Raw genomic sequence first — 26139 nt, 5'->3', positions numbered from 1 at the left:
TTCTGTCCATGGGATTCTCCAGGCTTATACAAAGTGGGTTGCCATTTCCCCCTCCAGAGGATCTTTCTGACCCAGGAATCAAACTCACGTCTCTTATATCTCTCACATTGGCAGGTGGGTGCTTTACCACTAGTGCCACCTGGGAAGCTCTACCTTAAGAACACGGACCATGAATTAACTGCACATTGTGCGTCTCCATAATGCACTGAACATAAAGCACAATTACACTTGCAGATATTTAATATAGTTATACTTTAAGGGATATATGATCACTAACATTTGGGTACAACATAGTTGCAATGTTCTGGAGAAATGAGACCACAGAAACTACTGGATTCATTTTGGAGGTAACTTTGCTTACCTCAATACTGAGAGACATTATATTGCATTCTGAGAACTCACTTCAATAAGTCCTGTGCAGTGCATACCCTTGGGAATTTGGATCCAGAAAATATATTTGAAACTATGACTGAAAATTCCTATCACCAATTTGTTCTCTTGGTTGATCTCCCTTTGTGGAATGTTACATGTCTGTGATCAAGACATCTTGTTAAATTTTAAAAAATTAATAAAATTGCACAATTCTATTCATGGATTTAGTAAAGAACATAGATTCTTCTCTTTGGTAAACACTGGGAAAAGAGGGGCACCACTTGCTACCAATTCTTACAGATTCTCTCGGGAAAGTTGTCATCTGGTTCTGCTAAAGGAAACATTTCTTTTAAATTTAAAATTTTGTCAAATACAATAATAATCTCCCACTGTTGCAGAGCTCCAGCTAGTCTTTTTCTCACTCTCTCTTGTTTAATTCTGTTTTTGAATTGCATATAGGTAAATTGCTGTTTACTCACTAAGTCGTGTCTGACTCACCACGACCCCCAAGGACCAGGTTCCTCCGCCCAAGCGATTTTCCAGGCAAGAATACTGGAGTGGGTTGCCATTTCCTTCTCCAATAGGTAAATAAGAATGCTAATTAAGAAAACAATGATTCCATCCTGTATAAAAGCTGTCGATGCTTTAAATTCACAAACATTTATGGAGGGCCAAGGGTGGTGCAAATCCTAAGTCACCGAGTAGTGTATTTTATTTCTAAGTTTCCAAGAGTAATTCACACAATTTTCCAGAGTCTTTTAGTTATTTGTTTGGAATCTTTGACCTCTAACATTTCTCTACCAAAGACAAGTTTTATCGTGGGTCTGTAATGGAAATAGTCACTGGATCTATCACTTCATTCTTTTTAAAACCCTGCACTTGGAAGTATATGGAAAAGAAATCTTGAGACTGCTCCTCTTCAGAGAAAATGACTTCCAATTCCCATCATTTTAGGACTAACCCTCCTTTACTCTCCTGCCAAATTCTCCACTCTTGCCCAGGACTTCAGATTCAGATGTTATATGCATATCAGTCTTACTAAGAAAACTAATTTTGGAAGAAACAAAGTTCTTCAGGAAAGCAGACTGGTCTAAAGCCAAAGGGATACTTCTAGGAAAACAGCCATTTGGTGGCTTTCTAAAACATAATATATAAAAGAGCTCAGAGATTATTACCCATCCTTCCTTTTGTTCGATGACCTCGCCCCATTGGATGCGAGACTGGGTCGAAGAAGTAAGTCGAGGAACTGTCCTCTTGGCTCTGCGTTGTCACTCTTTGACGGGGATGGCTGACATGCGTTGAGGCTGCTGTGACTATGCAGTTTAAGCAATTATCAAAGTATTAGTTGGCATCTGGACAGGGATACACGAATTTTTTTTTTAAAGACTATATTCTCTGCTCAAGACAATGAAAGGGCCTTCCGGGTCTAGAGGGCCGGGAAGTTGCATAAATGCAGAATGTTTCAGCAGGTGCCGTTTCACTCATGCTCATTTTCCCTAGCAATCAGCATGTGAACTAGAGGATGCAAAAGCACTAATAACTTCTCTAGCAGGGGGATGAGAAGTTATAGTAAAGACGGAGGAGAAATAGCTCTTCACCCACACCACACTGCCACCATCCTTGGAAGGAGGAAGTGCAGGAGTCCAAACACACGCGATCATCCTAGACAACCGCATCCCGGCGAAATGCACGTGAGGCCAGTAGTGATGCAGGGAAGGAGTCAGGTAACAGCTTCCCCACCCCCTAGACAGACAGGAAAGTCAATGCCATTCATCTCAAAAGCATGAATGGACTCCATCAGAAGCAGTACCACCCAACAGTGAGATTTAGGGCACAAGTGACATAAGAATGCAGCACGTGCTTTGGCTTCATTCTGAGCCAATGAAGACGCAGAGGTAGAAAAGATGACAACAGTGGCCCCTTGGCAGCAATCACATCACGTAGCCAGTCACTGAATCCATCACTCTGACAGCTATGAATTCAGAAGCTGCCACACACTGGAAGAAAATCATGCGTTATATCCTATATTGTAAATGAAAACACAGGAATACTTCCCACTGCCATCAAGTAAGGATACGGAATTCACATTTTTTTTACAAGATAGGATGCATTTCAAGGCTTCTGTCACACATGCACAGGAGCTGGCAGAGTGAACTTATCAGGCAACGCTTAGAAATGACAAGAGATGACAAGCTTTGACTCCAATCTCCCCAATCCCACAGTTCAAGTATAGAGGCATTTTGTTTTTTTTTAATTTAAGAAGAAACTATTGTCTATTCGAGGAGAAATCTCCAAATAAACATGACAAAAGGCCAAATGACACCAGACATGTGTTTGTCTCAAAATGTCTGGCTCCATTTCTTCAACTACTGAGGTTTTTCTGACCAAAAGCCTTCTAACAAGCCCAGTATTTTATAGAACTGTGTTGTAAAGACTGGACCCACATCATGGAGAAGATTCCTTTACAAAAGAAAAGGTAGTATTTTATACGATCAGGGTCTCTTCGACAGTCTCCCCAGGGGATGCCAACGTTAGATCCGAAAGTGACGCATGCAAGCACATATTCCGTGTCTCCCTTCCGTGCCTATATCCATTTCTGCTCAGGGGATTTATTATGAGCACTTAAGGGCTGGCTCTGTGTTGGCTGCATGGTCATTGATTAAGGGACTGTAACATCTTGTGACAATTCTTTCCAATTCTTCCTGTTCACTGTCCTCAAAGCCCAGCATTTAACACCCGAGGAAATTTTCACCCAAGTCTGCCTGTGAAACCATGCATTACCAGTTGTCCCTGCTGTTGAATGAGAGTCTTCTTTTGGTGTTTGGGGATATTCCCCAGGCCTTCCATTCTCAAACCACTGCTCTTTCTGGGTAGCTGTTTCTTCTGCTGTACTAGTAGTGGGTGCCTGGGCTGTGAGAAGAACGTCAACGGTGAGCTGTTATTGTTCAATTACTTTCCTTACCAACACATAGCTTCCTACCTTAAACACATATACAGGTGGGACAGGAGGCAGAAAGGGACAGCAAGAAAGAGAGAGACCACTGGTCACTCTGAAAGGGATATTAGAAATCAGATGGCCTTTAGTCTTTAGACTTTAGTCTAAATCCTTTAGTCCTTAAATCCTTTAGTCCTTCAGGTGAGAAAACGGGCCCAAAGAAGTTGTGATTTGCTCAAAATCACATAGCCAGATCAGCACAAACTTATAACTAGATCACAGTCTATGAACTCCTAGTATTATTCTTATTTTACTAGAGTTTATGGCCTCACATACCCTGCCTGAAAGAACTGTTCATTCAAAAAATTAACCTCTGGTCTTCAGTGGTTTGAGGGGGAGGAGTATATTATATAACAATCTATGATGAGATCAGCCTAGTAGGAAGACTTCTCAAATAGTGGTCACATGACTCAACATCTCACACACCGGAAATGTACCAGCAGTGAATTTGCCCAGCATGAAAGATGCTGGGAGTGACTGAGATGCTATTCCACTGACATATTACAAGGTTATGTCTATGGAGCATCTAAAATTGTCAAAATCACGTTTTAACAAATTTAATTCAGTGAAAGAAAACTCTTCTAGCCAACGTTTGACATTATCTAAAACCTTTCTAACCAGTGTTTGGCATTGCAAGAGTGTGTGGCAGGCTTAAACCTTGAAGCACTCAATGCTGTAACTGTCTAGTTTTAAGAAGGACAAAATGAATGAAATAAAATTGTACCAGGGTGCCTTTGGGAAGAATCAGAAAGTCATTGACATTTTCATCCATTGTGACTAACACTGAAGTTCTGTTCATCAAGAAAATGAGACTGTTAAATACTGTGCATCAACTATACGTCAGTAAAAAAAGGAACAACAGACTGTATAAACTTGCCAGGCTGAAGTACAGTTTGCAACTTGTAAAACTAGTTTATTTCACTATTTTAGAAAATAATGTGTGTGACTTGACAACAGCAAAGATGTTTAAAAAAATAAAACTTACGGCCGTCATTTTACCCTTGCATTGGCCAAAACATTCCTGAAGTTAACAGGTTATCCAGAGGGAGGGGAAAAAAAATAAAAATCTTAAGTTCTACCTCCCCCTGATTAAATCACTACCTCCTGACAAATAATGAAGATAAAAACAACACTGGATGTAATTACCAAAAAAAACCCAAAAAAACCAACAACAAAAAAAGAAAATTTAACCCAAATATAAACTGCTTAAAGTCAAAAAGAAAAGAAATGCACACACTATTCTATACTCTTTCTACCACTATCTTTATAAACAGAATGATCCTTTAAATAGCCAGTAACCCTCTGTTGTCTTCAATATATGGGTTAGCAGACTATAGGATTTCCATTGCAAATACAAAGATTGACTCTCTTCTAGAAGCTGTAATGCTTTTTCGATAAAGCCTAGAAATCGCCAGCCAGAATCACTTGATGTTTTGCAAGTCCCCATAAAAGAAGCGCTGAAGCAGCTTCCACTTTCTGTTAGGTTTTGTTCTGTCCTGTTTTTCAGCTACCCTCCAGTAATCATGCCCCTCCCCCACTACTTTTTGACAATAGGCTCATTAATTCCCAGCCTCTTAACTAGTACAAACTTAAATAATATAAACTTTTAGGTACAAACTGTCTTAACAACTTCTAAAATAAACTATTAGGACCCAAAGGGACTGGTACAGAATCCCATTCTGAAGAAATTTCTGTTTTATTTCTCTTATTTCTGTTTCTTATTTCATTAGACTCTTTGTTAACTCAGCCCATAATCCTCATGTGAATATCAAATCTACTGTGGTCAGTAATGAGATGCAGGCCTGTTGGGTGTATTCAGTACAATGCTCTGTGCTGTGCCTAGTAGCTTCTAATTCTTTGCGACCCCATGGACCGAAGCCTGCCAGGCTCCTCTGTCCATGTGGATTCTCCAGGCAAGAATATCGGAGTACTGGAGTGGGTTGCCATTTCCTCTTCAGGGAATCTTTCCAACACAGGAATCAAACCCAGGTCTCCCGCATTGTGGGTAGATTCTTTACTGTCCAAGCCACCAGGAAAGGTCACAGTGCTCAGGATGTTCAGTCCTAATCTGTTCAGTCCTAGCTGATGTCTGAAAGTTTCTTTTGTTGTCTGAAGACATCTTCAGACCATGGATTCCCAAACTCCTTTGGCTTTTAGTGATTGTTCCTTACATTTTTTGCTTTTGGAGTGTTTAAGGCTATAAGAACCATGGTTGAACCATAATTTCTATAATGCTACGAGCTGTTATCCTAAATTAAAGCTTCTTTTATACCAAATATAGGCATCTCTGAGAGAGAGACAAAAAAAAGAAGAGAATATACTTACTTCTTTTTTGTCCTATTCTCATAGGCCAGTAGAAAGACTTGAAATTGCTTTAGGAAACCTGAGATGTTTGCATACAAGTAAAAATAACAGCATCAAAGCCTTCCCCCAAATTACCCTGAGTTTAAAAACAGAAAAAGAACAGTCAAGGAATTCAAATATAGTCCATCTAAGTGACTGTCTTTCCTCCCAAGAGCACAAGGGAGGTGTTTCTACAATGGGGTGAGAAACAGAATGTGAAAAAGAAGCTGGATTTCTCAAAGATCTTTACAGAAAACAAAGAGTTCCAAAGATCCTTGCACTTGTCACACTTTGTTTCCACATGCCACTGCTACGCACCAAAAGAACACACTCTCCTTCAGACATTTCTGTAAAAACACACAAACTACCCAAATGGAGCCTCTGGGAATCTTTAACACAAAAAACCGTATCTTAGATATTTTTAAACATTTTGGCCTTTGGGGGCAACTTGACAAGTTAGTATTTTTAATTCCAATTTCTAAGAGACCGTGTGCAGATTTGGCAGCTTTTTATGCTCTGGGGATAAAAGAAATTACTGTGTGGAGATCGAAGATGTAGCCAATGTCTTTCCCCTACTCTCTGGAGTGACTTCACTACTCAGCTAAACCAGAACTGCTGACTGCCATCCTTCTTACTTGTGCTTGTAGGATGCGGGGTCTCCTCTTCATCCTGATACCCATGGTGACTGAGAGAAGAGTGCGGTTCCTGGGTCCAGCGTTCTCCATAAGCACTGGTGCTACTTCTGTCCACATCTGTCGTGATGATGGTTATATACATTGTGACTTTTTATCAACCGGTTTTTGATGGTTCTATTTTTTTTTTCTTTTCATTAAAGTACATGCCATCTAATGGTTCAATGCCTAAGTAGTACCTCTGAGCATCAACTCTTAACACTTTTGCGTGATATTGCTAATCTCTCCCAAGAGAAAATCAAAATGCATAGAATTTCTTAATGATTACCTGTTATACCACTATGACCACTTTGTCAAGGGCAGCACCGCAAACCATTTTAACATGTTCAGTTTTATAATGAAGCAACGTAAAATATCTTATGCCCAGATGATATAATTGACAAATGACTCAAGCTGAACGGAGTATCCTCAAGAAAGTTCACTAAGAATTTGTGATGAGATATTAACTAAATTTCCCCACTGTGTCCTGATGATTGACATTTGCAGCACCAAAGACTTTGAGGGGGAAAAAAAATCTTTAAGTATGTGTAACCCATTACCAGTCATCCTTGTGGTTGTCTGAGGTGATGCTTCTGGATTCGAATGGTCTGGGTTCCTTTGGATCCAATTCGGGTTCTGTTGTGGGTGGGTAAAAACCCGTGGTGTGGTTGAAACTGTGACAACGATGATTCAAGTAATTAGGAGAACGTTATTTCTTGAGCCTTCACCATTTGTTTTGTACATTTCTCCCTTCTGTAGTCTACAGAGTCGTTCATCTATACCAGGCTGTATAGATGGTTGAGTAGAAATGAAGGGACAGTGGAGAGTGACTTCAGCTTGACTCAGCCATACTGTTAAGTATCTCAGTGTCCTTCGCATTCTGTCAGAGAACACGTGGAGGTCAGAACATGAGATCTTCTGGAGAAAGCAGCCAAAGAAGCTGCATGCAGCAGGAAGGACAGCTTTGAAAACACCAGCCCTCCACCGAGGAGAACCAAAGACGTCAATGCTTTGCGCGTCCATGCAGGCTGTAACAACCCTCTGCACTTGAAAACCCAAGCAATCTCTAACACTGAAAGGTGTGCTTACAGGTAGATGCTCGAGCTGAAGAGTAGATGCTTGAAAGTTATGCCATGATGACCACTTTACTTCGTTAGTAGCATTATGGGGAAAGAAACACCCTGAGCAGCCAGAGCTTTCCTATAGATGATTCAAAGGAAGAATATCTACCTAGAACAGCCATGTGATGAGCTATGTATTTCTGAATATTCATCAAACACCTCAGAAATTCTCATCAAATACAGAGCATTTCATGAGCAAGCCATTCATAGCCAATGAAAAGAAAACCAAGATGCGTACATTCAGTAAGAAAAACCATAGGTAACCAACCACCATTGCAGCAGCTCCCCTAAAATAAAAAGCAGCAGACATCCACCACTGCCCTGATATTGTCACCCCCAAACATGACAGGGCTGGAAGAAGAGATGCACATGACGGAAGAATCATGACAAAATCAGAATCAACGTCTTTTGGAAAGGTTATTTGCAAATCCATCGTAATTCTTTCAAACTTTATTTTGATACCCAAATAATACAAAACTCTTCAGAATGATAATACTATTGGATTCTATTTCACAAGTTAATAAAATCAGGTAAAATCATGAACTACGTTCTCAATTAGTATGAAAAACTGGCAGTTATCACACCCCAATAGAAGGAAGTGGGCATCCAGCTCAATTAAGTGCCTAAGTGCCAAGAAGAAAAGTGAGCTGAAATGGAAAAATATGCCGTAGACCTGAAACAATATCAAGGGAAGCTCGCCGCTGGAGCCTGAGCGTATAATTTATTTTCAGGTTGATCTGTTTGGCTTGCCATTTAAGAGGGTTTAGTTTCTCAAGTATCAAGACCACATCTTTCCCGATGCCCAACCTAGAAGATATGGCTATATCCTGAACCCAACAGACAGTGCAATAGTAAAGCTCCAGTGTTTTGAGGGTATTTGGTATTCTTTCTGAAGTTACTGAAGAGAGCTCCCTTGTTAGTGTCTAAGCTCTGCAGGGGTGTCCAGCTAAGGAATACAGCTTAGATATAAAGCATATAGTTCACCTCAAGTATTTGTTGATGTCATATACTCAAATGCCTTCAGGTCTAAGCTATTCTTTTGGCCCACTTCCTCTTGGGATGCTATACTTTTGGGGATGAAGCTCTCAGGTTCAAATAGAACAGACTGGACTTTGGTGACCTGAGAGAGCTCATTTAGCACCCCAAAGGCACAGCTTCTCTTTCAAAAAAAAAAAAGGCAGAGCTGTAATGGAGTCAGTTTCAGCAATCTCATCTCATTCAGCAGTATCTTAGCTCATGAACAGCTAAGTATAGGAAACTCCGTTATCTGGCAGAGTATTAGACCAATTTTTGATTTTTTAAAGGACCTTTCAGCTCAATTTCCATCTCTATGCTCAAAAAAGTTTTATAACTGTCACAAACTTGGATACTATGATGCAATGGCTTCACTATATAATAATTGGCACTGTTATGTTATAGCTTAGCTTTTACACATAAATAAACAAAACAGGAAGGATTTCCATGAGGAATTAAGAATTTTATAAAAGATTTTGGCTTCCATTAAAAAAAAAACAGTTTCTTCCTTCATAATCTCATCAAGGCATAACTAACTAACCTGTGATCACAGGCTTATGCTCATTTCTCATATTAACTATTTCCCAAGAAAGATACTATCGGGCATCACTCAGATTAATCGATAAGCCTGGCACAGATGGTTCTGTAGGAATTGATTATTCTTACTGGTGCTGGAGATAAAATCTTCATCATCATCAATGCCTGATCCAGAATAACTGGGGTGTCTGTCTCTTTCATCTTCATTTTCTTCAGTTGGCTCCCAGCCTGCTGAGATGATACTTGAATCCGTACCTGTTGCGGTGACTTGCTTTAGTATCTGAGCTGAATGCCAAGTGATCCATTTCACAGAGGGAGAAAAACAGGCACAGAACGTATATCAAATTCCCAAGATTATAAGAGAGAAGTGAGAGATTTGACTTCTATACTCCAAATTGTTATATTCTGGTCTCAAGCTAATGTATAGATCTAAAGACAACTGGGTATGATCTTTACAATGGAATACTCTTTTCAAGGAAGTTAAAAGAATAAATATAGACATAACCTCACCAAAGAAGTAAAAGAGAAAAAGGCTGATAAACTCCCCCATGCTTTCAGATGCATTTATTATTAAGCGTACGCCATGAAAGCTAGGCTGTCAAGAACAGAATAAAAAAGTCTCACACATGCCCATTTGTTGTGTTAAGCCACCTTCAGTAATACCTTGGAATCTAAACACATGTCAATCATTTCTAAAAATCCCTCAGTTGTATTCACAATTTGCTATTCATCCAGCTATTAGGTTTGATCTTCTCTAGCATTTGATTTCTGTAACTCTGAACATAAATGAAAGCTACGCTGCAGTTCCCAGCATTATTTTAGCATACAACCAGAAAACTGGTAAGAAGCCTGCACTCCGCAACCAAAAGTAGCCCCCGCTTCCCGCAACTAGGGAAAGCCTGTGCAAAACAAGGACGACTTCGTGCAGCTAAACAGATAAATACATAAATAAAAATAGAAAGGTGATAATCAGAACTATCCACCAATGAGCTTTTACAGAAAGTATTGTATCCCTCACCATCAGAAAGATCATTTTGCAGAGAAACTGTGTATGAGATTAGATGATTAGAAATGTTGACTGAACAAGACATTGATCCTCTTCACATATGAGGCTGATGCTTGGAAAGATTGAAGGCAGAAGAAGAGGGTGTCAGAGGATGAGATGGCTGGATGGAAGCACCAGTGCAATGGACATGAACTTGGGCAAACTCTGGGAGATGGTGCGGGACAGGGAGGCCTGGTGTGCTGCAGTCCATGGACTCACAGAGTCAGACACAACTGGGCAACTGAACAGCCACCACATGTGACAGTCTGTGCTTCTAAAATCCAGCTCTTCAGAGTTCCAGCCCTTCACCTTCTACCCTCTATCTTGGTCAACCAGTATCATCCTCCAAGAATCTAGGGTGTGATACATCTGCCCGCAGCCTCAGAGACATAGCCCCAACAATATCAGACACGTGGCAGAGGGGCAGCTGAGGTGAAAGCTGGAAAGAGATGCCATTCCACTTTTCTCCAGTTAGAGTCCAAATTCCCAAACAGCGTTGCCCATGGTTACTTGTACATCAATGCTAGATTTTGCAAAGCAGAACAGAACATTTTGAGACTCAGTTTTTGAAAACAGAATACTCAATCAAGAAAGACAAACTGAAGTGACCCAATGATGTTACTAACAAGACTAGAAGCCAGAGTCTTGATTGGAAACTTCCAAAGACTGCCATTTCTGTAGCCATGATGTGTGTCAGAAGAATAGTAGAAAATAGTGCCATGTGCTAAGTCGCTTCAGTTGTGTCCAACTCTTTGCAACCCTATGGACTGTAGCACACCAAGCTCCTCTCTCCATGGGATTTCCCAGGTGAGAATACTGGACTGGGTTGGCATTTCCTTCCCCAGGGGATCTTCCCAACCCAGAGATCGAACCCACATCTCTTGTGTCTCCAGCAATGGCAGGCAAATTCTTTACCACTAGTGCCAGAAAATAGTAGACACAAAAGCTGAGAAAAGTTCAAGCAGAGAGGCTGAAACCATCATTAAATCCCCAAATACAACAGAAAGCCGAATTAGATTTCTTTTTTCCCGCTATCAAGAAAGCCCAAGGAGAAGTACAAGACCTTTTCCTTCACAACATTTGTCTGATGAAGATAAACCTTGTAAACATTTTAAAAATACCATTTTAAAAATTCTGCATTCAATCTCTTCCCCACCCCTCCAACGTTATCTTAATCACTATCATATGTAATCATAACATAATATCAGTACTATTTTCCTTATAGGAATATTTGTCAAAGTAAAAAATACAGTTTATTTTAGTCTCATAAACTAAGCAAATGTAAAGGATCTTTTTTATAACTCTTCTTCTGAATTAAAAAAGTTCTAATTATTTTGAAATATGGTCACATCCACCAACAACGAAAGTTAGTAAATGAAGATATGCTAACAATATCCCATTGTTACAGACTTGGAATCTTTTCCCACAAAAACTCTTAAGTCAAAACACTTTATAGCTACTTAGAATGAATAGTCAAACATCCAGGGAGCTTGTTAGAAACCTAGATTTTGAGATCAAGCACAGGTCACTTCCTACACTTTACAGTTGAGATAGCAGATGTCCAAACAATTGTCTGGGGCCTACACTTTCCATCTGTAAATCAGTATTTTCCTCTGTTATTATTATTCTCTGTGTTAATCAGATCAGCGGAAACCAGGAGTATGCGTTTTCTAATAGACTTCTTTTAAGAGGACGTGTTCTGATTGAATCTCTTAATCAAAGATCTGAAGGAAAAATAATTCTGATTCTAGGTGCATGCTGCCAGAAGGAAAACAAGTAGGACATTGAGCAGAATCCAGTCATGTCCCAGGTCCACTGGGCTCGCTATTAAACAAAGTGGTGCCAGATTCTGTTCTCCCTAAGGATGGTGACAGAGCATCAGTAGGAAATTCTGACATAATAAAGAGGTCCTTTCCCTGAATACTGAAAGGCTTGGCATTCAAGACAATAGAGACGCAAGAGACGTAACAGTTTCCCTGTCACTGTTGCTGTTTGATCCCGAGTCTTAGGCTGTGAATTACCAAACCAAGACCATATCCAATTATACTGCTCCTGAGCTGCTGCATGGCGGTTTGAGTACAAAGTTGAAGAAACCTGATCAATTATGAAAACATCATTTAGTGAGGTCTTTTCAGAAAAACTTTACTCCCAGTCCTCTCTCTATAAAATGTGTGCATATTTTATAGAATGAAGATTAGAGAAGATTGAGGCCTGATTTTATCTTTCCAGGCTCCCCCAGATCTCTTAGAATCTTAGGACAACATCAGAAATGCAATTTCAGTATGCTTATCCGTATAGTGTTACTCATTCTTCAAACGAAGCCCCCTGAATACAGGCTGAGAACAAAATCAAGTAGCAACTTAATAACCTGTGAGGGAAAAGAGATTTTACATCTACTTGATTAGGTGATCCAGCCATGAACTGGAAGCCTTCTAGGTAGCATTTCATAAAGTTGCTTTCATTCATTTATTTTTGGAGTATCTTTAGAGGTGCTTGCTTGTAACTTTTGGATCTTTTTGTCATTTTACCTGAGGAAGCTTGTAATGACAACTAGCATTTCCAAGTTCCTCCCACATTCATTAATCTCAAGTCAAGCTTTATACTTGAGCAGGAACTCTGCAAAGGGTGTGTTTCCAAGTGTTGAAATCAGATAAAGATTTCTCAAGAATCCATTTATCACTTTCTGTCACTTTTAATTCTCATACAGAATGCATTTTCAGAAAGGAAACAAAAACTTCCCAAGTTAGAGAAATTCTGGATTCTATTCAAATTAGAGGAAGGCAATTGCAAAAATTGTCATTTTGCAATTTTGAAATCTCCCACTTGATTTTCAAGTTGGACTTGAGTCCAGACTGTTTCCCTGAAGAATGGCAAAAATCATCAGGATAAACCTCTAAGCCAGTTGAGAGTTTAAAAAATCATTTTGAGTCACATGCTTCTTTGAAAATCTAATATAAGTTACGGCTGCTCTCCTCAAAAAAGGGAGCCTATACATACACGTTTTCAAAGTTTTGCATATTTTTTTTCTGGTGGCTCTTGAATACCTTACAGCTTATCATTGAGCCTACTGGAAGCCCATGAACTCTAGATTAAAAGCTTTAACTCTATACACATTCAATGCCAACTCCTTACACAGTATGTTCTGTGCTACAAAGGACACATATACATAAAAGGGACTAGAGAGATAGGAGCCAATTTTACGCCGGATGCCCCAGCTAAACCTGGGCATCCTCCTGGAAAACCTGCAGACAACCCATTCTTACCTCAGAAACTTTATTAAAGGTACAGAACTCTGGCCACCCTCTCCCTCTAGTACATCCGGTAGAAACCAACAGGAAGTAAACATACAAGAGCAGGACAGAAATAGGCATTATTTCTGTCTTCCGAAAAGGAGGTGTATGACAGTTGGAGAAACTATGAACAGCTCTCGCCTAGCCAGCAGAGTTTTCACTCTTCCCCACACAAGCAGACCATGCTAGACCAAAAATAATAATAAATATATTATTATATTATATGTCATTATACATATAATAAATATACATGTATATGTAATTACACCCAGAAGACAAGGAGATAAGAGTGATCCAAGGCAAGAGTCTGCTTCCTGAATTATAAGTTTTTGGATTCCAAATGATTCCAGATCACGAATAGCAAAAAGGCTGATGACATACCTCCAGGAAGGCGCTTCCAAAAACAACATTTATAATAAAAGGCTTGCTGGAAGTCAAGCGCTTCCCAGATGGTCTTTCTCACTGGCTCTCCCTATTGCCACCCACCAAGGACCCTTAAGGATGGAATCAACCACGCAAGCCAAAGATGCACTTCTTGGTGTTCAGCCAGCCTTCCTCTTGACCTCTGCCCTTCTGCATCCATTAGGGAGGTTTTGCTATCACTCCCTCTCACTAAGTCCCAACTCTCAGTCTGATAGCTATGAGGCTTGGGGATTCTCCTCACTCGGCTTGGAGAATATGGTCTGTTCAGGAACTTGTCAGTGCTAATGTTCTCGAGTTTGCCGCTTGAGCAGGCTGCTTGTTTTCTTTGACGCCTTTCTTCGTGTGAGCTGATGTATTCAGCATTGCCCTACTGGATCCTACAACACTCTCTCGACTCTCAGGTTGGCTCTGGACTTACTCCGCTAGACATATAAGTCTCCTCCTACACTACTTAAACTTAGCTAAGTGTTTTGGAAAGAGAAAAGCACAATTCTTTTCTCAACCCAAATGCTAAACTATGTTTTAGTTAAGTAAACATACTTAACCAAATCATTCCCTGGATTTCTGTATAGGAAACAGGCTCCATGAAGGGAGATTCACCTGAGTCCCCAGTAACAAGAGCATTGTCTGGCTCAGAGAAGACCTCAAATACTGGTTGAATGCAAGACGAGGTTACTAATCCTTACCTCTTCCTCAATATTACCTTCTAATGGTGTTTACCACTGGGTCCCAAGCATTAGAATCGCTTGATACATAGTAGGACTTCAAAAATATGTTTGCTGATTAAGGCAGAAAAGCTATGGTCCTTAAAGGATGTTGCCATGAATGTTTATAAAATGTCCTCACTGCCCTTCCTGAGGCACATGTGCAATACTATTTTCTATAGGCTGTCAGCAGCTTAATGTTAGTTTCATCTGGTTCCCACAAGATACATTTTGTCTCGATTTTCTTCTTTGGAAGGAAATGGTACTTTAAGACTGCCTTGATCTGCTTCCTGCTGAGACCACTAATTGTTGCTTTTGCTAAAATTGCATTCCCTGAACACCTTCTAAGTGGTTACTTTAGAAAGGCAGGGAACTCAGGAAGGAGCAAGTAACTAGCAGCTCCACCTGCTTGGTTTGCAGAAGCTTCTCTCCAGAAGGGTTGTCCAAACCTGGAGGGATAAGGTGGGGAGGGAGGTAAGAGGGGGATTCAGGATGGAAGGCACATATGTTATACTTAATGCCAATTCATGTTGATGTATGGCAAGAAAAAAAAAAATCACAATATTGTAAGGTAATTATCCTCCAATTAAAACAAATAAACTTTAAAAGAAGGATTGTTCATAGGATTACAGACAATACTGCAATGCAGTCTCCAGAGATCCAATAACCTAGGAAATCATGGGAAATTTGAAAATATCTGCCGTTTGAAATGCTTCAAAGAATCTTTGGAGAATGACCGGATCCCAGCTTTATCTGTGCCCTTCCCTCGGCAATCAGAAATTTAAAACACCATCAAGAAAGTGACCTTACGTTAAATCACAGTGCTCTGACAAATCGCCCTGGCTTCTGAAGAATAGAAAAGGGCCCCGTCTTGAGCACTGGCAAACCAGAACATTTCTGCCACACTCTCTGGAGGCCAGAATTTCACCCCCCGAGAGCCACAGCCAGGAGAAGAGAAGATACACACCAATGCTAGGAAAGCAGCTCAAGAGGCACAAGGCCTGTTGAATTTGAATAATCCTCCACAGAAGGAACACAGCCCATCTGGAAACCTGTTTTAAAACAAACCGTAGGGGGAAAAGCAAAGAAGGAAGCAGAGCAGAAGACCAGAGGAAGATGTACACACTTTCCAATGAAAGTGAAACGCCGGGGCCAAACCCCAAAGAAACTGAATGCAGAGCTTAAATAGCTGCACTCCAGCAGTCCCCAAAATGAGTTACTCACATAACCAAGCAAGCGTGAAGAGCCTTCCCCACTAGAGACGGATATAAAACCCATAAGTAGATTTAATTTGATCAGATAACTCCTTCAGATACACTCCCTTAGGCCAAAAACAAAGGAATTGTTTAGCAAATCATGAGTCGAGAGTATGACTAATTATTACCCAATTAACAACATGAATACAAATCAAGTTAAAACCTAAACGTATAAAATGAACCTGAAAAAAAAAGTAGCAGATGAAATGGTATGCATATTTTATGATCCCGACTTTATGGAAACAATTTTATCCATAAATGGGTAAGAACAAGAAGGGAATGCGCCAAAATGAAACTAGCTTGTATTATCAGGTCTCAACCGTCACCATTTCTCTGGGACAAGAGAACAAGGGACGTTCTTCTGAAAAATTTCCAGCACGGTACTTCTTAGAGATGGAAAAAACAATTTTTTTTTGTAAGCAGAAGCAGTCAACGATATAACTCACTGACAACTGCGGGAGGCCACCTCCCCAAATCATGTCAGCACCTTCTAGAGACAGACGCTATCTACACGAGTTCATGTCCCTCAGGTAGACCAGAGATATCCCTGGGAGCGAATGGCTATCGGAAAGCACAGGGACTCTTTCTCCTTACTGGTATCCGAGGTATTCTCTGGCTTGCTGGAGACCCAGGGGCTGTCTTGGTCTGGGGGTGGGTACGCAGTTGGGAGGTGCGTGTGGAAGATGCTGTAGCCTCCTGATGTGCTTCTCTCGCTGGGGGAGCCACTGCTCATCTCATCATCAGGAGGGCTGCTGGGGCTCACGATGCTGGGGTTGATGTCTTCGGGGTTCGTTCTGTATTCGCCTTTCTTGGTGTAACGGGTGCCATCGCGGTTTACAATAGCTGGAAGACAGAGGAGCCACTTTCAGAACCTGACAGCTGATGTATTCTGACTATAGGAAAGACGGTGGCTTATCTTACAGTGACTTCAGAGCCATTTTTCTTTTTTTATTAAGCAAAACAGCGGCTAACTACATCTCTAGTGGGGAAGACAAAGTGACTATATAATGCTCTGAGACAGTGAACCCTCCCTGGCCACTCACACATTCTGGAAGTGGGAAGGCGGGGGAGAGGGTGTATTTAGACGTCCCTAGGTTTGAATCCCAGCTTTGTGTGGCTCTAGACGAGGTAGGCAACCCTCTGAGCTTCAGTTTCATCATTTGTAAAGTGGGAATGAGACTACCTCCTCTATAAGCGCTATATGATACACTGTATGGAAAGTACTTAGCCTAGTATTCAAAATAGAGCTGGTGCTCAATAAACGGTAATTCTCCTGCCTGGTCCCTACCTTTCCTTCTCAAGTACATGTCACATTTGTTGCTATTAATTCCATCTATTTTGAGAAAGTAGGAGACAAAGAGGCAGTCAGTCTCATCAGGGAATGCAAGACATAACTTCTTTATTAGTACTTCAGTTTACCGAGCTTCACAGATACTGTGTTTTCCACATGGAAGCTTTGTGGAAACTCTTCGTTGTCAGATAATGGTGAGCATTTTTTAGCAATAAAATATTCATTAAGGCATGTACATTTGTTTAAAACAAAACAAAACAATGCTATTGTACACTTGGATTATAGTATAGTGTAAATGTAACGTCTACATGTGCTGGGAAACTCCCCCAAATTTATCAAAATGTTCGTTTCATTGCAGTGGTCTGGAACCAGACTTCTGAGGTATGCAAATCCATGAAGAATTAGATTTTCTCTCTAAGGGGAAAATGTTTCCAGTTTCAATGAATCCCCAGTCCTGGCTAACAAAACAGCACGCTGAAACACTGACAGAGGCTCTGCCATCTGTGAAATTCAACTTGAAATGAGCACACAGGAGTGAATATAAAGATCAAAATCTTTGGTTTAAACAAGAAAATGACTAGAACGACATGAGGAGAAAGAGCGAGAAGGGCTTCATTCATAGTTCTCTTCTAAATGTGTTGCCTTCAAGTGTGAGTCACTCACTGCACAAGTGTGCATTTAGCTGAAATGATTTTCTACTATGCGGCATAGGCAGGACTAAAGATTCCTTCTGTTTGTCCATCTATCTTGTCCAAGTGGAACTATTAATCAAATATAACTTTTTAAAAATCCAAAGTCTCCATCACCCTAATCATCTCACAGACGGAGATCTGATAAAGAAATAGGACCACACTTGAACAGGTCTGGACATGGAGAAAAAGATCTGTTGGGACCAAGGAAATGGGGCATTTATTGAGCATCTACTATGGGCTCGGCATGGATCACATTATCTTTTTTAAGTTTCATGACAAACCTTATATGTTGATTCATTACTCAAACGAGAAAACTTAGGCTCAGATCATCCAGACTGTAGAGAACTTGGATTTCACACCAGGTCTGACACAGACAGAGCACTTCACAAGTGCCAGCCTCTTCCTGTCCAGCACAGGCCAGGGGCAATTTCCTGCCGTGGGGAGCTGGAACTGTGTGGGCCAGGCATGACTTTCGTCCCCCTGTCACCACAACACTCCGGCCACCTTGGACATCGAGGGGTCTGGCTTTTAGGAGGTAGAAATCCAGCCTCCTCATCACTGTCATACTTCTCAAAACATGAGGCTCAGAGGCAATCAGATCAAGGTTAACACGTTGACCTATTTGAAAGTTCTGGCTGAAATACTGTGTTTTCTGCAGTGTCAATCTCTCAGGATAATCAGGAAGATTTTAGGTCGACATAGTGTAAATAACGTTGAAACACATATCAAGAAGTTTGCGTTCTTATTATCATTTTTAAATACTCCAGTTGAATCAAACAGAAAATGTGGGAGGCCAGAATGTCCCTACCTCTAACACCTATTAATCCCTCCCTCTGAGAAAGGGAACATGGCTCAGACTCGGAGCCTTCAACAGCTAGAATTTAAGAACATTATTTAATTTTTCTTACATTTATATTTATTTTCTTACATTTATATTTGTATTTATATTTATTTCTATATTTACCTTTTACTTATAACCAGAGGTATTGGCTTTCCATTTGGAGTTATATTAATGCTTTTTAAGTAGAAAATAATGGGTCAAATAAAGGGAAAATATCAAGTAAATGACAGTGCTCTGTCCACAGAGATGCCAAAAAATGTGAAAGCAGTTCTCAGGTGGCTGATGTTTCAGGAACAATGAATGTATCGGGGAAAACCATATAGCAAGAAAGGGACAATAAACTGCAGCCCTGTCTTTAGCGTTAAGGAAATGAGTGCGATTCCATTCAAATATGAAACAAGAAATGCACCTGATCTTCTCCCCAAGAATAGGAAAACTCCGTCAAGGTTAGAAGAGATACATACTTATGGTAATGGGTCCTTCAAAGGCATTGGGCAGGTCCGTGACTGAGGTACAGTCTTCTCCAAGTGGAGCTATGAAGTAGAAAAGAAAAAAGACATGAGAACGCTAAAAACGAGAAGCCTAATTGATGTCCATTTCTCTTTGCTAGGATGACTTCCGCTGTAACTTAGCCCAGATCATTTTCTTAAACTTGACCAAGTCACCTAGGAACTTCTCTGACCTTGGTGATGCATTTTTTCACTTTTATTTTACTTCATACATCTTTAGAAGGTCCCCACGCCAACAAATCCATTCATTAACAAATGTATATGCTCTATACCAAGCATTATAGAAGGCTGGTTGATACAATGGTGGTAAGATAGACATGGTCTTTCTTTATTGAGGCATACATTAGAAGTTATTTTTTAAATGTATTATTATAAAATTAACAGGGGAAGCACTTCAAAAAGTGTTAAAGAAATGTATGAACTATAATGAAGAAATCACATGTAACCCCAATAATCTGCAGAAACAATGGGAAAACATGGCTGGCAAATGCAATCAAATACTTACCAGCACAAACAGCATGAGGCTCTAAAGACTATAATAATCCACACAGAACTTACTTTGTAGGAATGTTTTTTTAAAAAACCAATGTTTTTCTTTTTATTAATGTATTATTAATGCATTTAACTAATCCCCTAAGTGCCTATTCTGAATAAAATACTTCTAACTGTACAGCTTCCGAGGTTGTCCACCTTTGGTCCAGGTGCCCAGAATATTTTCTGAGGCTTCTGTTTTGGCTTATATCATCACAGACACTTCTGACTTCCTTTTCTTCTCCCTTCCATTTATCTTCTACTTCCTCCCTTCTTTGGGAATAACAATTTCTGACTGTACGTTGGGCCTACCTGATCACCCACAGATGTTATGAGAGCAGCTCTTTGAGAAGCACTGTCTAATGCCCTTTGAAAGCAAACTCTGAAAGTTTCCCCCTGCCAGCCATCCCTTGAGCACTGTAGGGAGCCTGCAGAATGCTTTAACCAACAGTTCCATTCCTGCTTAAATGCTCTATTCCATAACTGGACCTTGGTTAAGCTCTAAAAACTCAGAGAGCTTTAAGCTGGCTTCGCTGTTACAGGAAGGCTGGATTCAGTTGTGTATTATAGTTTTTATACTTGTGTGTGTGTGTGTGCACGTGCTTTAACTAATGATATGGAAAACTGATTTCTTAGGTTAGTTTCTTCTAGAACTGTTTCTTGGAAAAGAGGACAGAACAAAGAAATGGATGGATGGTTGGTAGATGGATGGATGGATGGATGAATAAATGGATGGATGGATGGATGGATAAATGGATGGATGGGTGAATGGATGGATGGGTCGATGGATCGATGGAAGGAAGGATAGATGGACAGAGGGAGGCAGGCAGGCAAACTGCTATTACAAAGGAGCCTATTATCACAAGTATTTGAATGTCCTGCCATAAATCACTGGGTATTTATGACTTAGACAAACACACAAGTCTAACAAAGCAGAGTTTGCTTGCTCCCCAGTTCCTAGGAGCATATTTTCCCACATATAAAGGGCATGGTGCCCTTTACTTGCCTATCCTTTGCCATCATAATGGAAACACCTGGCAGCTTTATACACTCAACCAGAGAAAAGCAGGTTTTAAAAATAGCCATTCTTGCAAGGGCTGATTAAAAGATTTCTCAGAAGAGAGACTCTTCAAAGAGAATGTCATTTCCTTGGTAAGGTCATTCCTCATAATCCAGTCTAAGCTAGCCCTTCACCACCCCCAACACCCATCACCACTGCAGCGTTGTTCTCTCTCATGTCTTCTTGCTCACCACTAGCTGAAACTGTCCTGTTCATTTTACTTGATGGCTGTTCATAGCACATCTCCTATCCCCTACCCCCTGCCACCCAGCCACCTCCATAGAAATATGGAAACTCCACAAGATAAGCAGTAACTTTATCTTTCTTGCCAAGAACATTTATGTATCATGGGGCTAGAGAGGCACCAAAATCTTTGTTGAATGAATGGGGGAAAAAAAACCACCAATATAATTTTCTTACAGTCCATTCTTCTGGTAAACATATCTAAGATATTAACTCCCCCCCACAAATGGTCTGCAAATATAAACAAGTCAAGAAACATTCTTATCAACCCTGAATGGCTAAGAATTAATGAAAGGAAGTTTCAGGCCTATCAGTTTTTTTATTCATTTTAAGCATTAACTCAGCACATATGACGGATCACAGAATAAACAAGGAGCAAAAGATGAACATTTCTGTCTGCTTTTGAGGAATCTGCAGATCATGGGAGACAATAATAGTATTTCTTTAGACTTTTGCTGTTTTCAAAAAATTCCCAGTGATTCCCTCATTTGAAAATCAGGACAAACAGCCAACCTGGGAGATCCTGCAAAGTATCTACAGGATCTATTTTGGGGACACCACCAGAAACTGACCTGACCCATGAGATGTTTCTGATTTAACTGTTATGTTACACAAACCCAGAAACAGGATTATGACTTCTTAATGTCAAGGATGGAATCAGTTCAGTTCAGTTCAGTCACTCAGTCGTGTCTGACTCTTTGCGACCCCATGAATCGCAGCACGCCAGGCCTCCCTGTCCATCACCAACTCCCGGAGCTCACTCAAACTCACGTCCATCGAGTCGGTGATGCCATCCAGCCATCTCATCCTCGGTCGTCCTCTTTTCCTCCTTCCCCCAATCCCTTCCAGCATCAGAGTCTTTTCCAATGAGTCAACTCTTCACATGAGGTGGCCAAAGTACTGTAGTTTCAGCTTTAGCATCATTCCTTCCAAAGAACACCCAGGGCTGATCTCCTTTAGAATGGACTGGTTGGATCTCCCTACAGTCTAAGGGACTCTCAAGAGTCTTCTCCAACACCACCTCCCCCAAATTCAAAGACAATTGCAGGTAACAGTAGTGCACTGGAAATTTCCAGGAATAAAGTTGCAAGAGAATGAAGCATGATGTCAAAACCAATAAGGCAGTTTTGCAAATGATTAGTGCATTTGTTAGAATGGAGTCCCTTCATGCTCCAATTCACCCTAACTTTTATAGAGAATATCAAATCTGGCAGGCATACTAAGATGGATGGTGACCCAAATGTGCAATACATTCATGTTCCCATGTCAGATACAGGGCCTCATTGGACAGCCTTTCATTCTGTTTAATGAGCATCACACTGCTGGAAGAATCAAGCCTGTGGAGTTTCCTTGAACTGAAGGATTTGTTAGAAAGACTCTGAAGTGAGCCTCCTGATACATTGCATCTCATAAACCTTGCCTCCACTATACCAAAATAGCCAAGAGAAATGTTAATTATTCAGTCTAACCAATCACTCAGTGACAGATGGACAGACAGCTTCCTGAGTGCCCAGTACATACTTGTTGAATAAATGAATAAATAAACAGATGAATGTAGAATCTTGCCCCTAAATTTCTCCTTTCCAAAGAGAAAAGGGCATTTTACTGAAAGTAAACTTCAAAAATGAACCAATTCAGGTCAGTTTTCTGTATTAACACAGAAGTCACCAGTGCTGAGCCTAACCACTGAGAAAAGAGGCAATAAACACCATGAAGCCTTTCCAGGGCCTGCTGTATTTTCATTTGTCAACCACAGGCCATGTTTTACAAAAAATACTGCCGACATTTTAAGCTTATAGAAGGTATCTGCTAAGATGGGGCTGGCTTTGGTCCCTGTGGCAAGTTTGTAAGGAGGATCACATCACTGGGCCCTGACCACCTGCTGAGCGGTCTCAGGCTCAGATGGATTCAAGGATCTTTCCAATGTGATCCCTGGCACAGAGCAGAAGGTTATCAACATCTGTCACCCACTTAACACCCTCATCATCATCCAACTCTAATCCAAGACATTTAGAACGTATTTCTCCTTAGATAAACATTCTTCCCTAGCTCCTTTATTTTTCATCTCATGACTTCGACCAGATTAACTCTGGAGACAAGAAAGATGGCCTCTGGTTCCTTCTCACTCTACTCTGCCCAGCACAATACTGAACGTGTGTCATTGATCACTAAAACATATAGAAAATTGATAAAAAGCACTCTAACATATTGAGTAAATTTGGATACAAGAAAATGAAACCCATTGCTTTGAACTTTACTGCAGCTACTTTGGCAAGCAATATCCCCCAGGACTTCTCAAACTTTTCAATGGAACTAACCTCCCCAAAGTAGAGGAAGGTTCATCAGTACTGTTCACTCCCTTCTCTGAAGATGAGCCCAACCCTATGGGCAAAAAGAAAGGCAGGGAGAAAAGTCTCAGTGGTAACTGGCCTGTGCGTGCCTGCTAAGTCGCTTTAGTTGTGTCCGACTCTTTCTGACCCTATAGACTGCAGACCCTATAGCCTGGCGGACCAGGCTCCTCTGTCCATGGAATTCTCCAAGCAAACTGGATTGCTGTGCCCTTCTCCAGGGAATCTTCTCCACCCAGGGATCGAACCTGCATCTCTTATGTCTCCTTGCCATTGTCAGCACGTGCCCTGATGCTCCCACGGACCTGGCTGTGCACGGCTGTCCACCACGCCGTGGCTTCCTTCCCTCGCTCCCATCAGGGCTCTCCCACACCCACCTCCTCATGGGCACTCTCTCTGATTATCTTCTCAGAAGAAAAGCACCCCTAGCACTCTGTAGTCCCTTGCTCTGCTTTTTTTTACAACACTTGTCACTGTCTGACTTCATGAAAGTGATTTCATATTTATTTGCTTACTGTTGGCCTCTCCAACATAGCAGGTAAGCACCCTGGAGACAGGACTCTTTTTTACTACTGATGAAATATGCATCAAGCATCTGTTATGCGAATGGAGGCTGCATGCATCCCCACTGAAGCCGAGACTGTCAGCCATGCTGCTGAAGGCTGGCTGGCCAAAAGCTGCCCAGGACTTAAAGCCGACCCACTTGGGACCAACCTGAAGCATTGAAGCAGTACGTGTCATACTGGGAGGTGTTGGATGTGAGGATGTACACCCCTGTGTTGTTCGCAGCACAGATGGAATTGGGGTGGATCCGGGGAATCACCACATGCCCGTCTATGAACCCGTACCTGCAAAAGAAAACCAGATGTCATCCACCTGCAACAGTGTAATTAGGGACTTCATAAAATCCCATCCAAGGCCGTTTCATGCAGTACAAAACCTCCTTCTGCTCACCCACCCCTAGGCATGTCAGAGTTTTCAACAACTGAGTTACACAAAAGCCAAAAACAACAACAGAGGGACAGTGAAAGGGACCAACGAGGCTGACAAAGTGATTTTCTTGGAGCTCTGTAAAATTTTTTTTTAAATCGATCCATTGCCATTGAAATCTGTGATCAGCAATCAGTTTGAATGAGCAGAGGGAAGCCAAAGTCAGATAAAATGACCCCTTTACCATGTGAGATCCACTCTGGCCCGCCATTACCTTCCTATTTGCCAGAAAATACAGAAAACTACTGGCTCCCATCAGTTGGAAACTAGGTGGCTTTTCATCTCAGTTCATAAATTGCAAACCGATATCCTTCCCTTATCTATCTTCCTCTTCTTTCCTGGTCTCATCTTTTTCTGCGATTCCTTCATTCCAGACTTCATTGTTCTAAACTTGTGAAAGTCGCTCAGTCGTGTCTGATTCTTTGCGACCCCATGGACTGTAGCCAGGCTCCTCTGTCCATGGAATTCTCCAAGCAAAAATACTGCAGTGGGTTGTCATTTCCTTCTCCAGGGGATTTTCCCAACCCAGGGATTAAACCTGAGTCTTCTGCACTGCAGGCAGATTCTTTACCCACTGGGCCACTTTATTAATTAATATATGCCAGATACAATGCCTCTTGTCCCATGAACATCTCAGGCATGATTCCACTGCCAGTGGAAGTAAATTGATGGTCATTAAAATGCGAGTACTAATGATTAATGGGTTTCCCTCATAGCTCAGTTGGTAAAGAATCCACCTGCAATGCAGGAGACCCTAGTTCAATTCCTGGGTTGGGGAGATCCATTGGAGAAGGGATAGGCTACCCACTCCAGTATTCTTGGGCTTCCCTGGTGGCTCAGCTGGTAAAGAATTCACCTGCAATGTGGGAGACCTGGGTTCGATCCCTGGGTTGGGAAGCTCCCCTGGAGAAGGGAAAGGCTACCCACTCCAGTATTCTGGCCTGGAGAATTCCATGGATTGTATAGTCCATGGGGTTGCAAAGAGTCAGACATGACTGAGCAACTTTTGCCACTAATGATTAAGTAGTAGCAAAGCCTCATTAGCTCAGGAATTTTCCAGAAACAACAGTCAGAGAAGTGCTTAAACTCCTCCATCCCATCATGGTGTTTCTGGGAGCATGCTGGAGAAAACAAGTGTATCCTTTTCAGATACAACATACAGTACCCAACCTCTGACTAGCATCCTGGTGGTTGAATACTTACCGTATGATTTCTCTCAAATGTAAAATGCTTCAAAAAATGAGGTGTGGGCTGAGAAAATACCATTTGCAAGGGAAAAGGACAGCACTAAATCCAACAGGCTTTTGAAAATGCAATGCCCAAATCCCTTCAATCTTTCCCGCCAGGGGCGACAGTATGTACTGCATCGCCCTGCAAGACCCACAGAAATGGCTGTGAGTCTGAAATTTCTAAGCACCTTGAACTCATCATGTCTAAATTGCAAAGGCTGACATGACTAATTCCTCATCTGCATGGCCAGACTGGTTTCTCCATAGACTCCAGAGCTTGCAGGGGGGTGGGGAGGCACAATTAAATATTAATTCCATGTATCTGAGGATCCCAACTAATCAGGGTGGGGCAGACTGAAGACAGTAGCTGCTAAGGTTTTCCCATCACCTGTGAGACTCTCCCATCTGTCCTATGGCAGGTATCTGATTCATAGCTACCTGAGTGAAATTGTGGAAATACATTTTGCAACACTTAGAACCAGCTATGGGTAGAACGATAGATTTCTTTGGCACAGTTTTTCTTTGTCTTTTTTAAATAATAAAACTCCTGGTGAGCCCACTCCCCATTTTACTCCCATCACATTCTGCTAGTCCGTATAACCCTGACATTCTAGAAGTTACAATTCCCTCTGTA

General features: G+C 41.2%; 1 protein-coding gene across 3 annotated transcripts in view; it reads right to left on the bottom strand.

Moving 5' to 3' along the window:
- Positions 1 to 26139, bottom strand: part of CD44 (CD44 molecule (Indian blood group)) — an 89445-nt gene that overhangs the window by 24166 nt on the left and 39140 nt on the right. For 2 of the 3 annotated variants that reach the window (XM_052652100.1, XM_052652101.1), the window contains exons 3-5: positions 24001 to 24134; positions 19060 to 19128; positions 16366 to 16614 (exon numbers count right to left, since the gene is read on the bottom strand). In XM_052652100.1, coding sequence (XP_052508060.1) covers positions 16366 to 16614; positions 19060 to 19128; positions 24001 to 24134 — 452 coding nt within the window. Of the gene's footprint in view, positions 1 to 1547; positions 1686 to 3153; positions 3283 to 6345; positions 6463 to 6941; positions 7056 to 9182; positions 9339 to 16365; positions 16615 to 19059; positions 19129 to 24000; positions 24135 to 26139 lie in introns of all 3 variants that reach the window. The other variant, XM_052652099.1, reaches the window with a different exon arrangement.

The sequence above is a fragment of the Budorcas taxicolor genome, chromosome 15 (assembly GCF_023091745.1).
Source record: "Budorcas taxicolor isolate Tak-1 chromosome 15, Takin1.1, whole genome shotgun sequence".
In the NCBI taxonomy this organism is placed as follows: Eukaryota; Metazoa; Chordata; class Mammalia; order Artiodactyla; family Bovidae; genus Budorcas; species Budorcas taxicolor.
The sequence above is the reverse complement of the archived record's forward strand: the minus strand, read 5'-3'. Positions and strand labels throughout refer to the sequence as shown.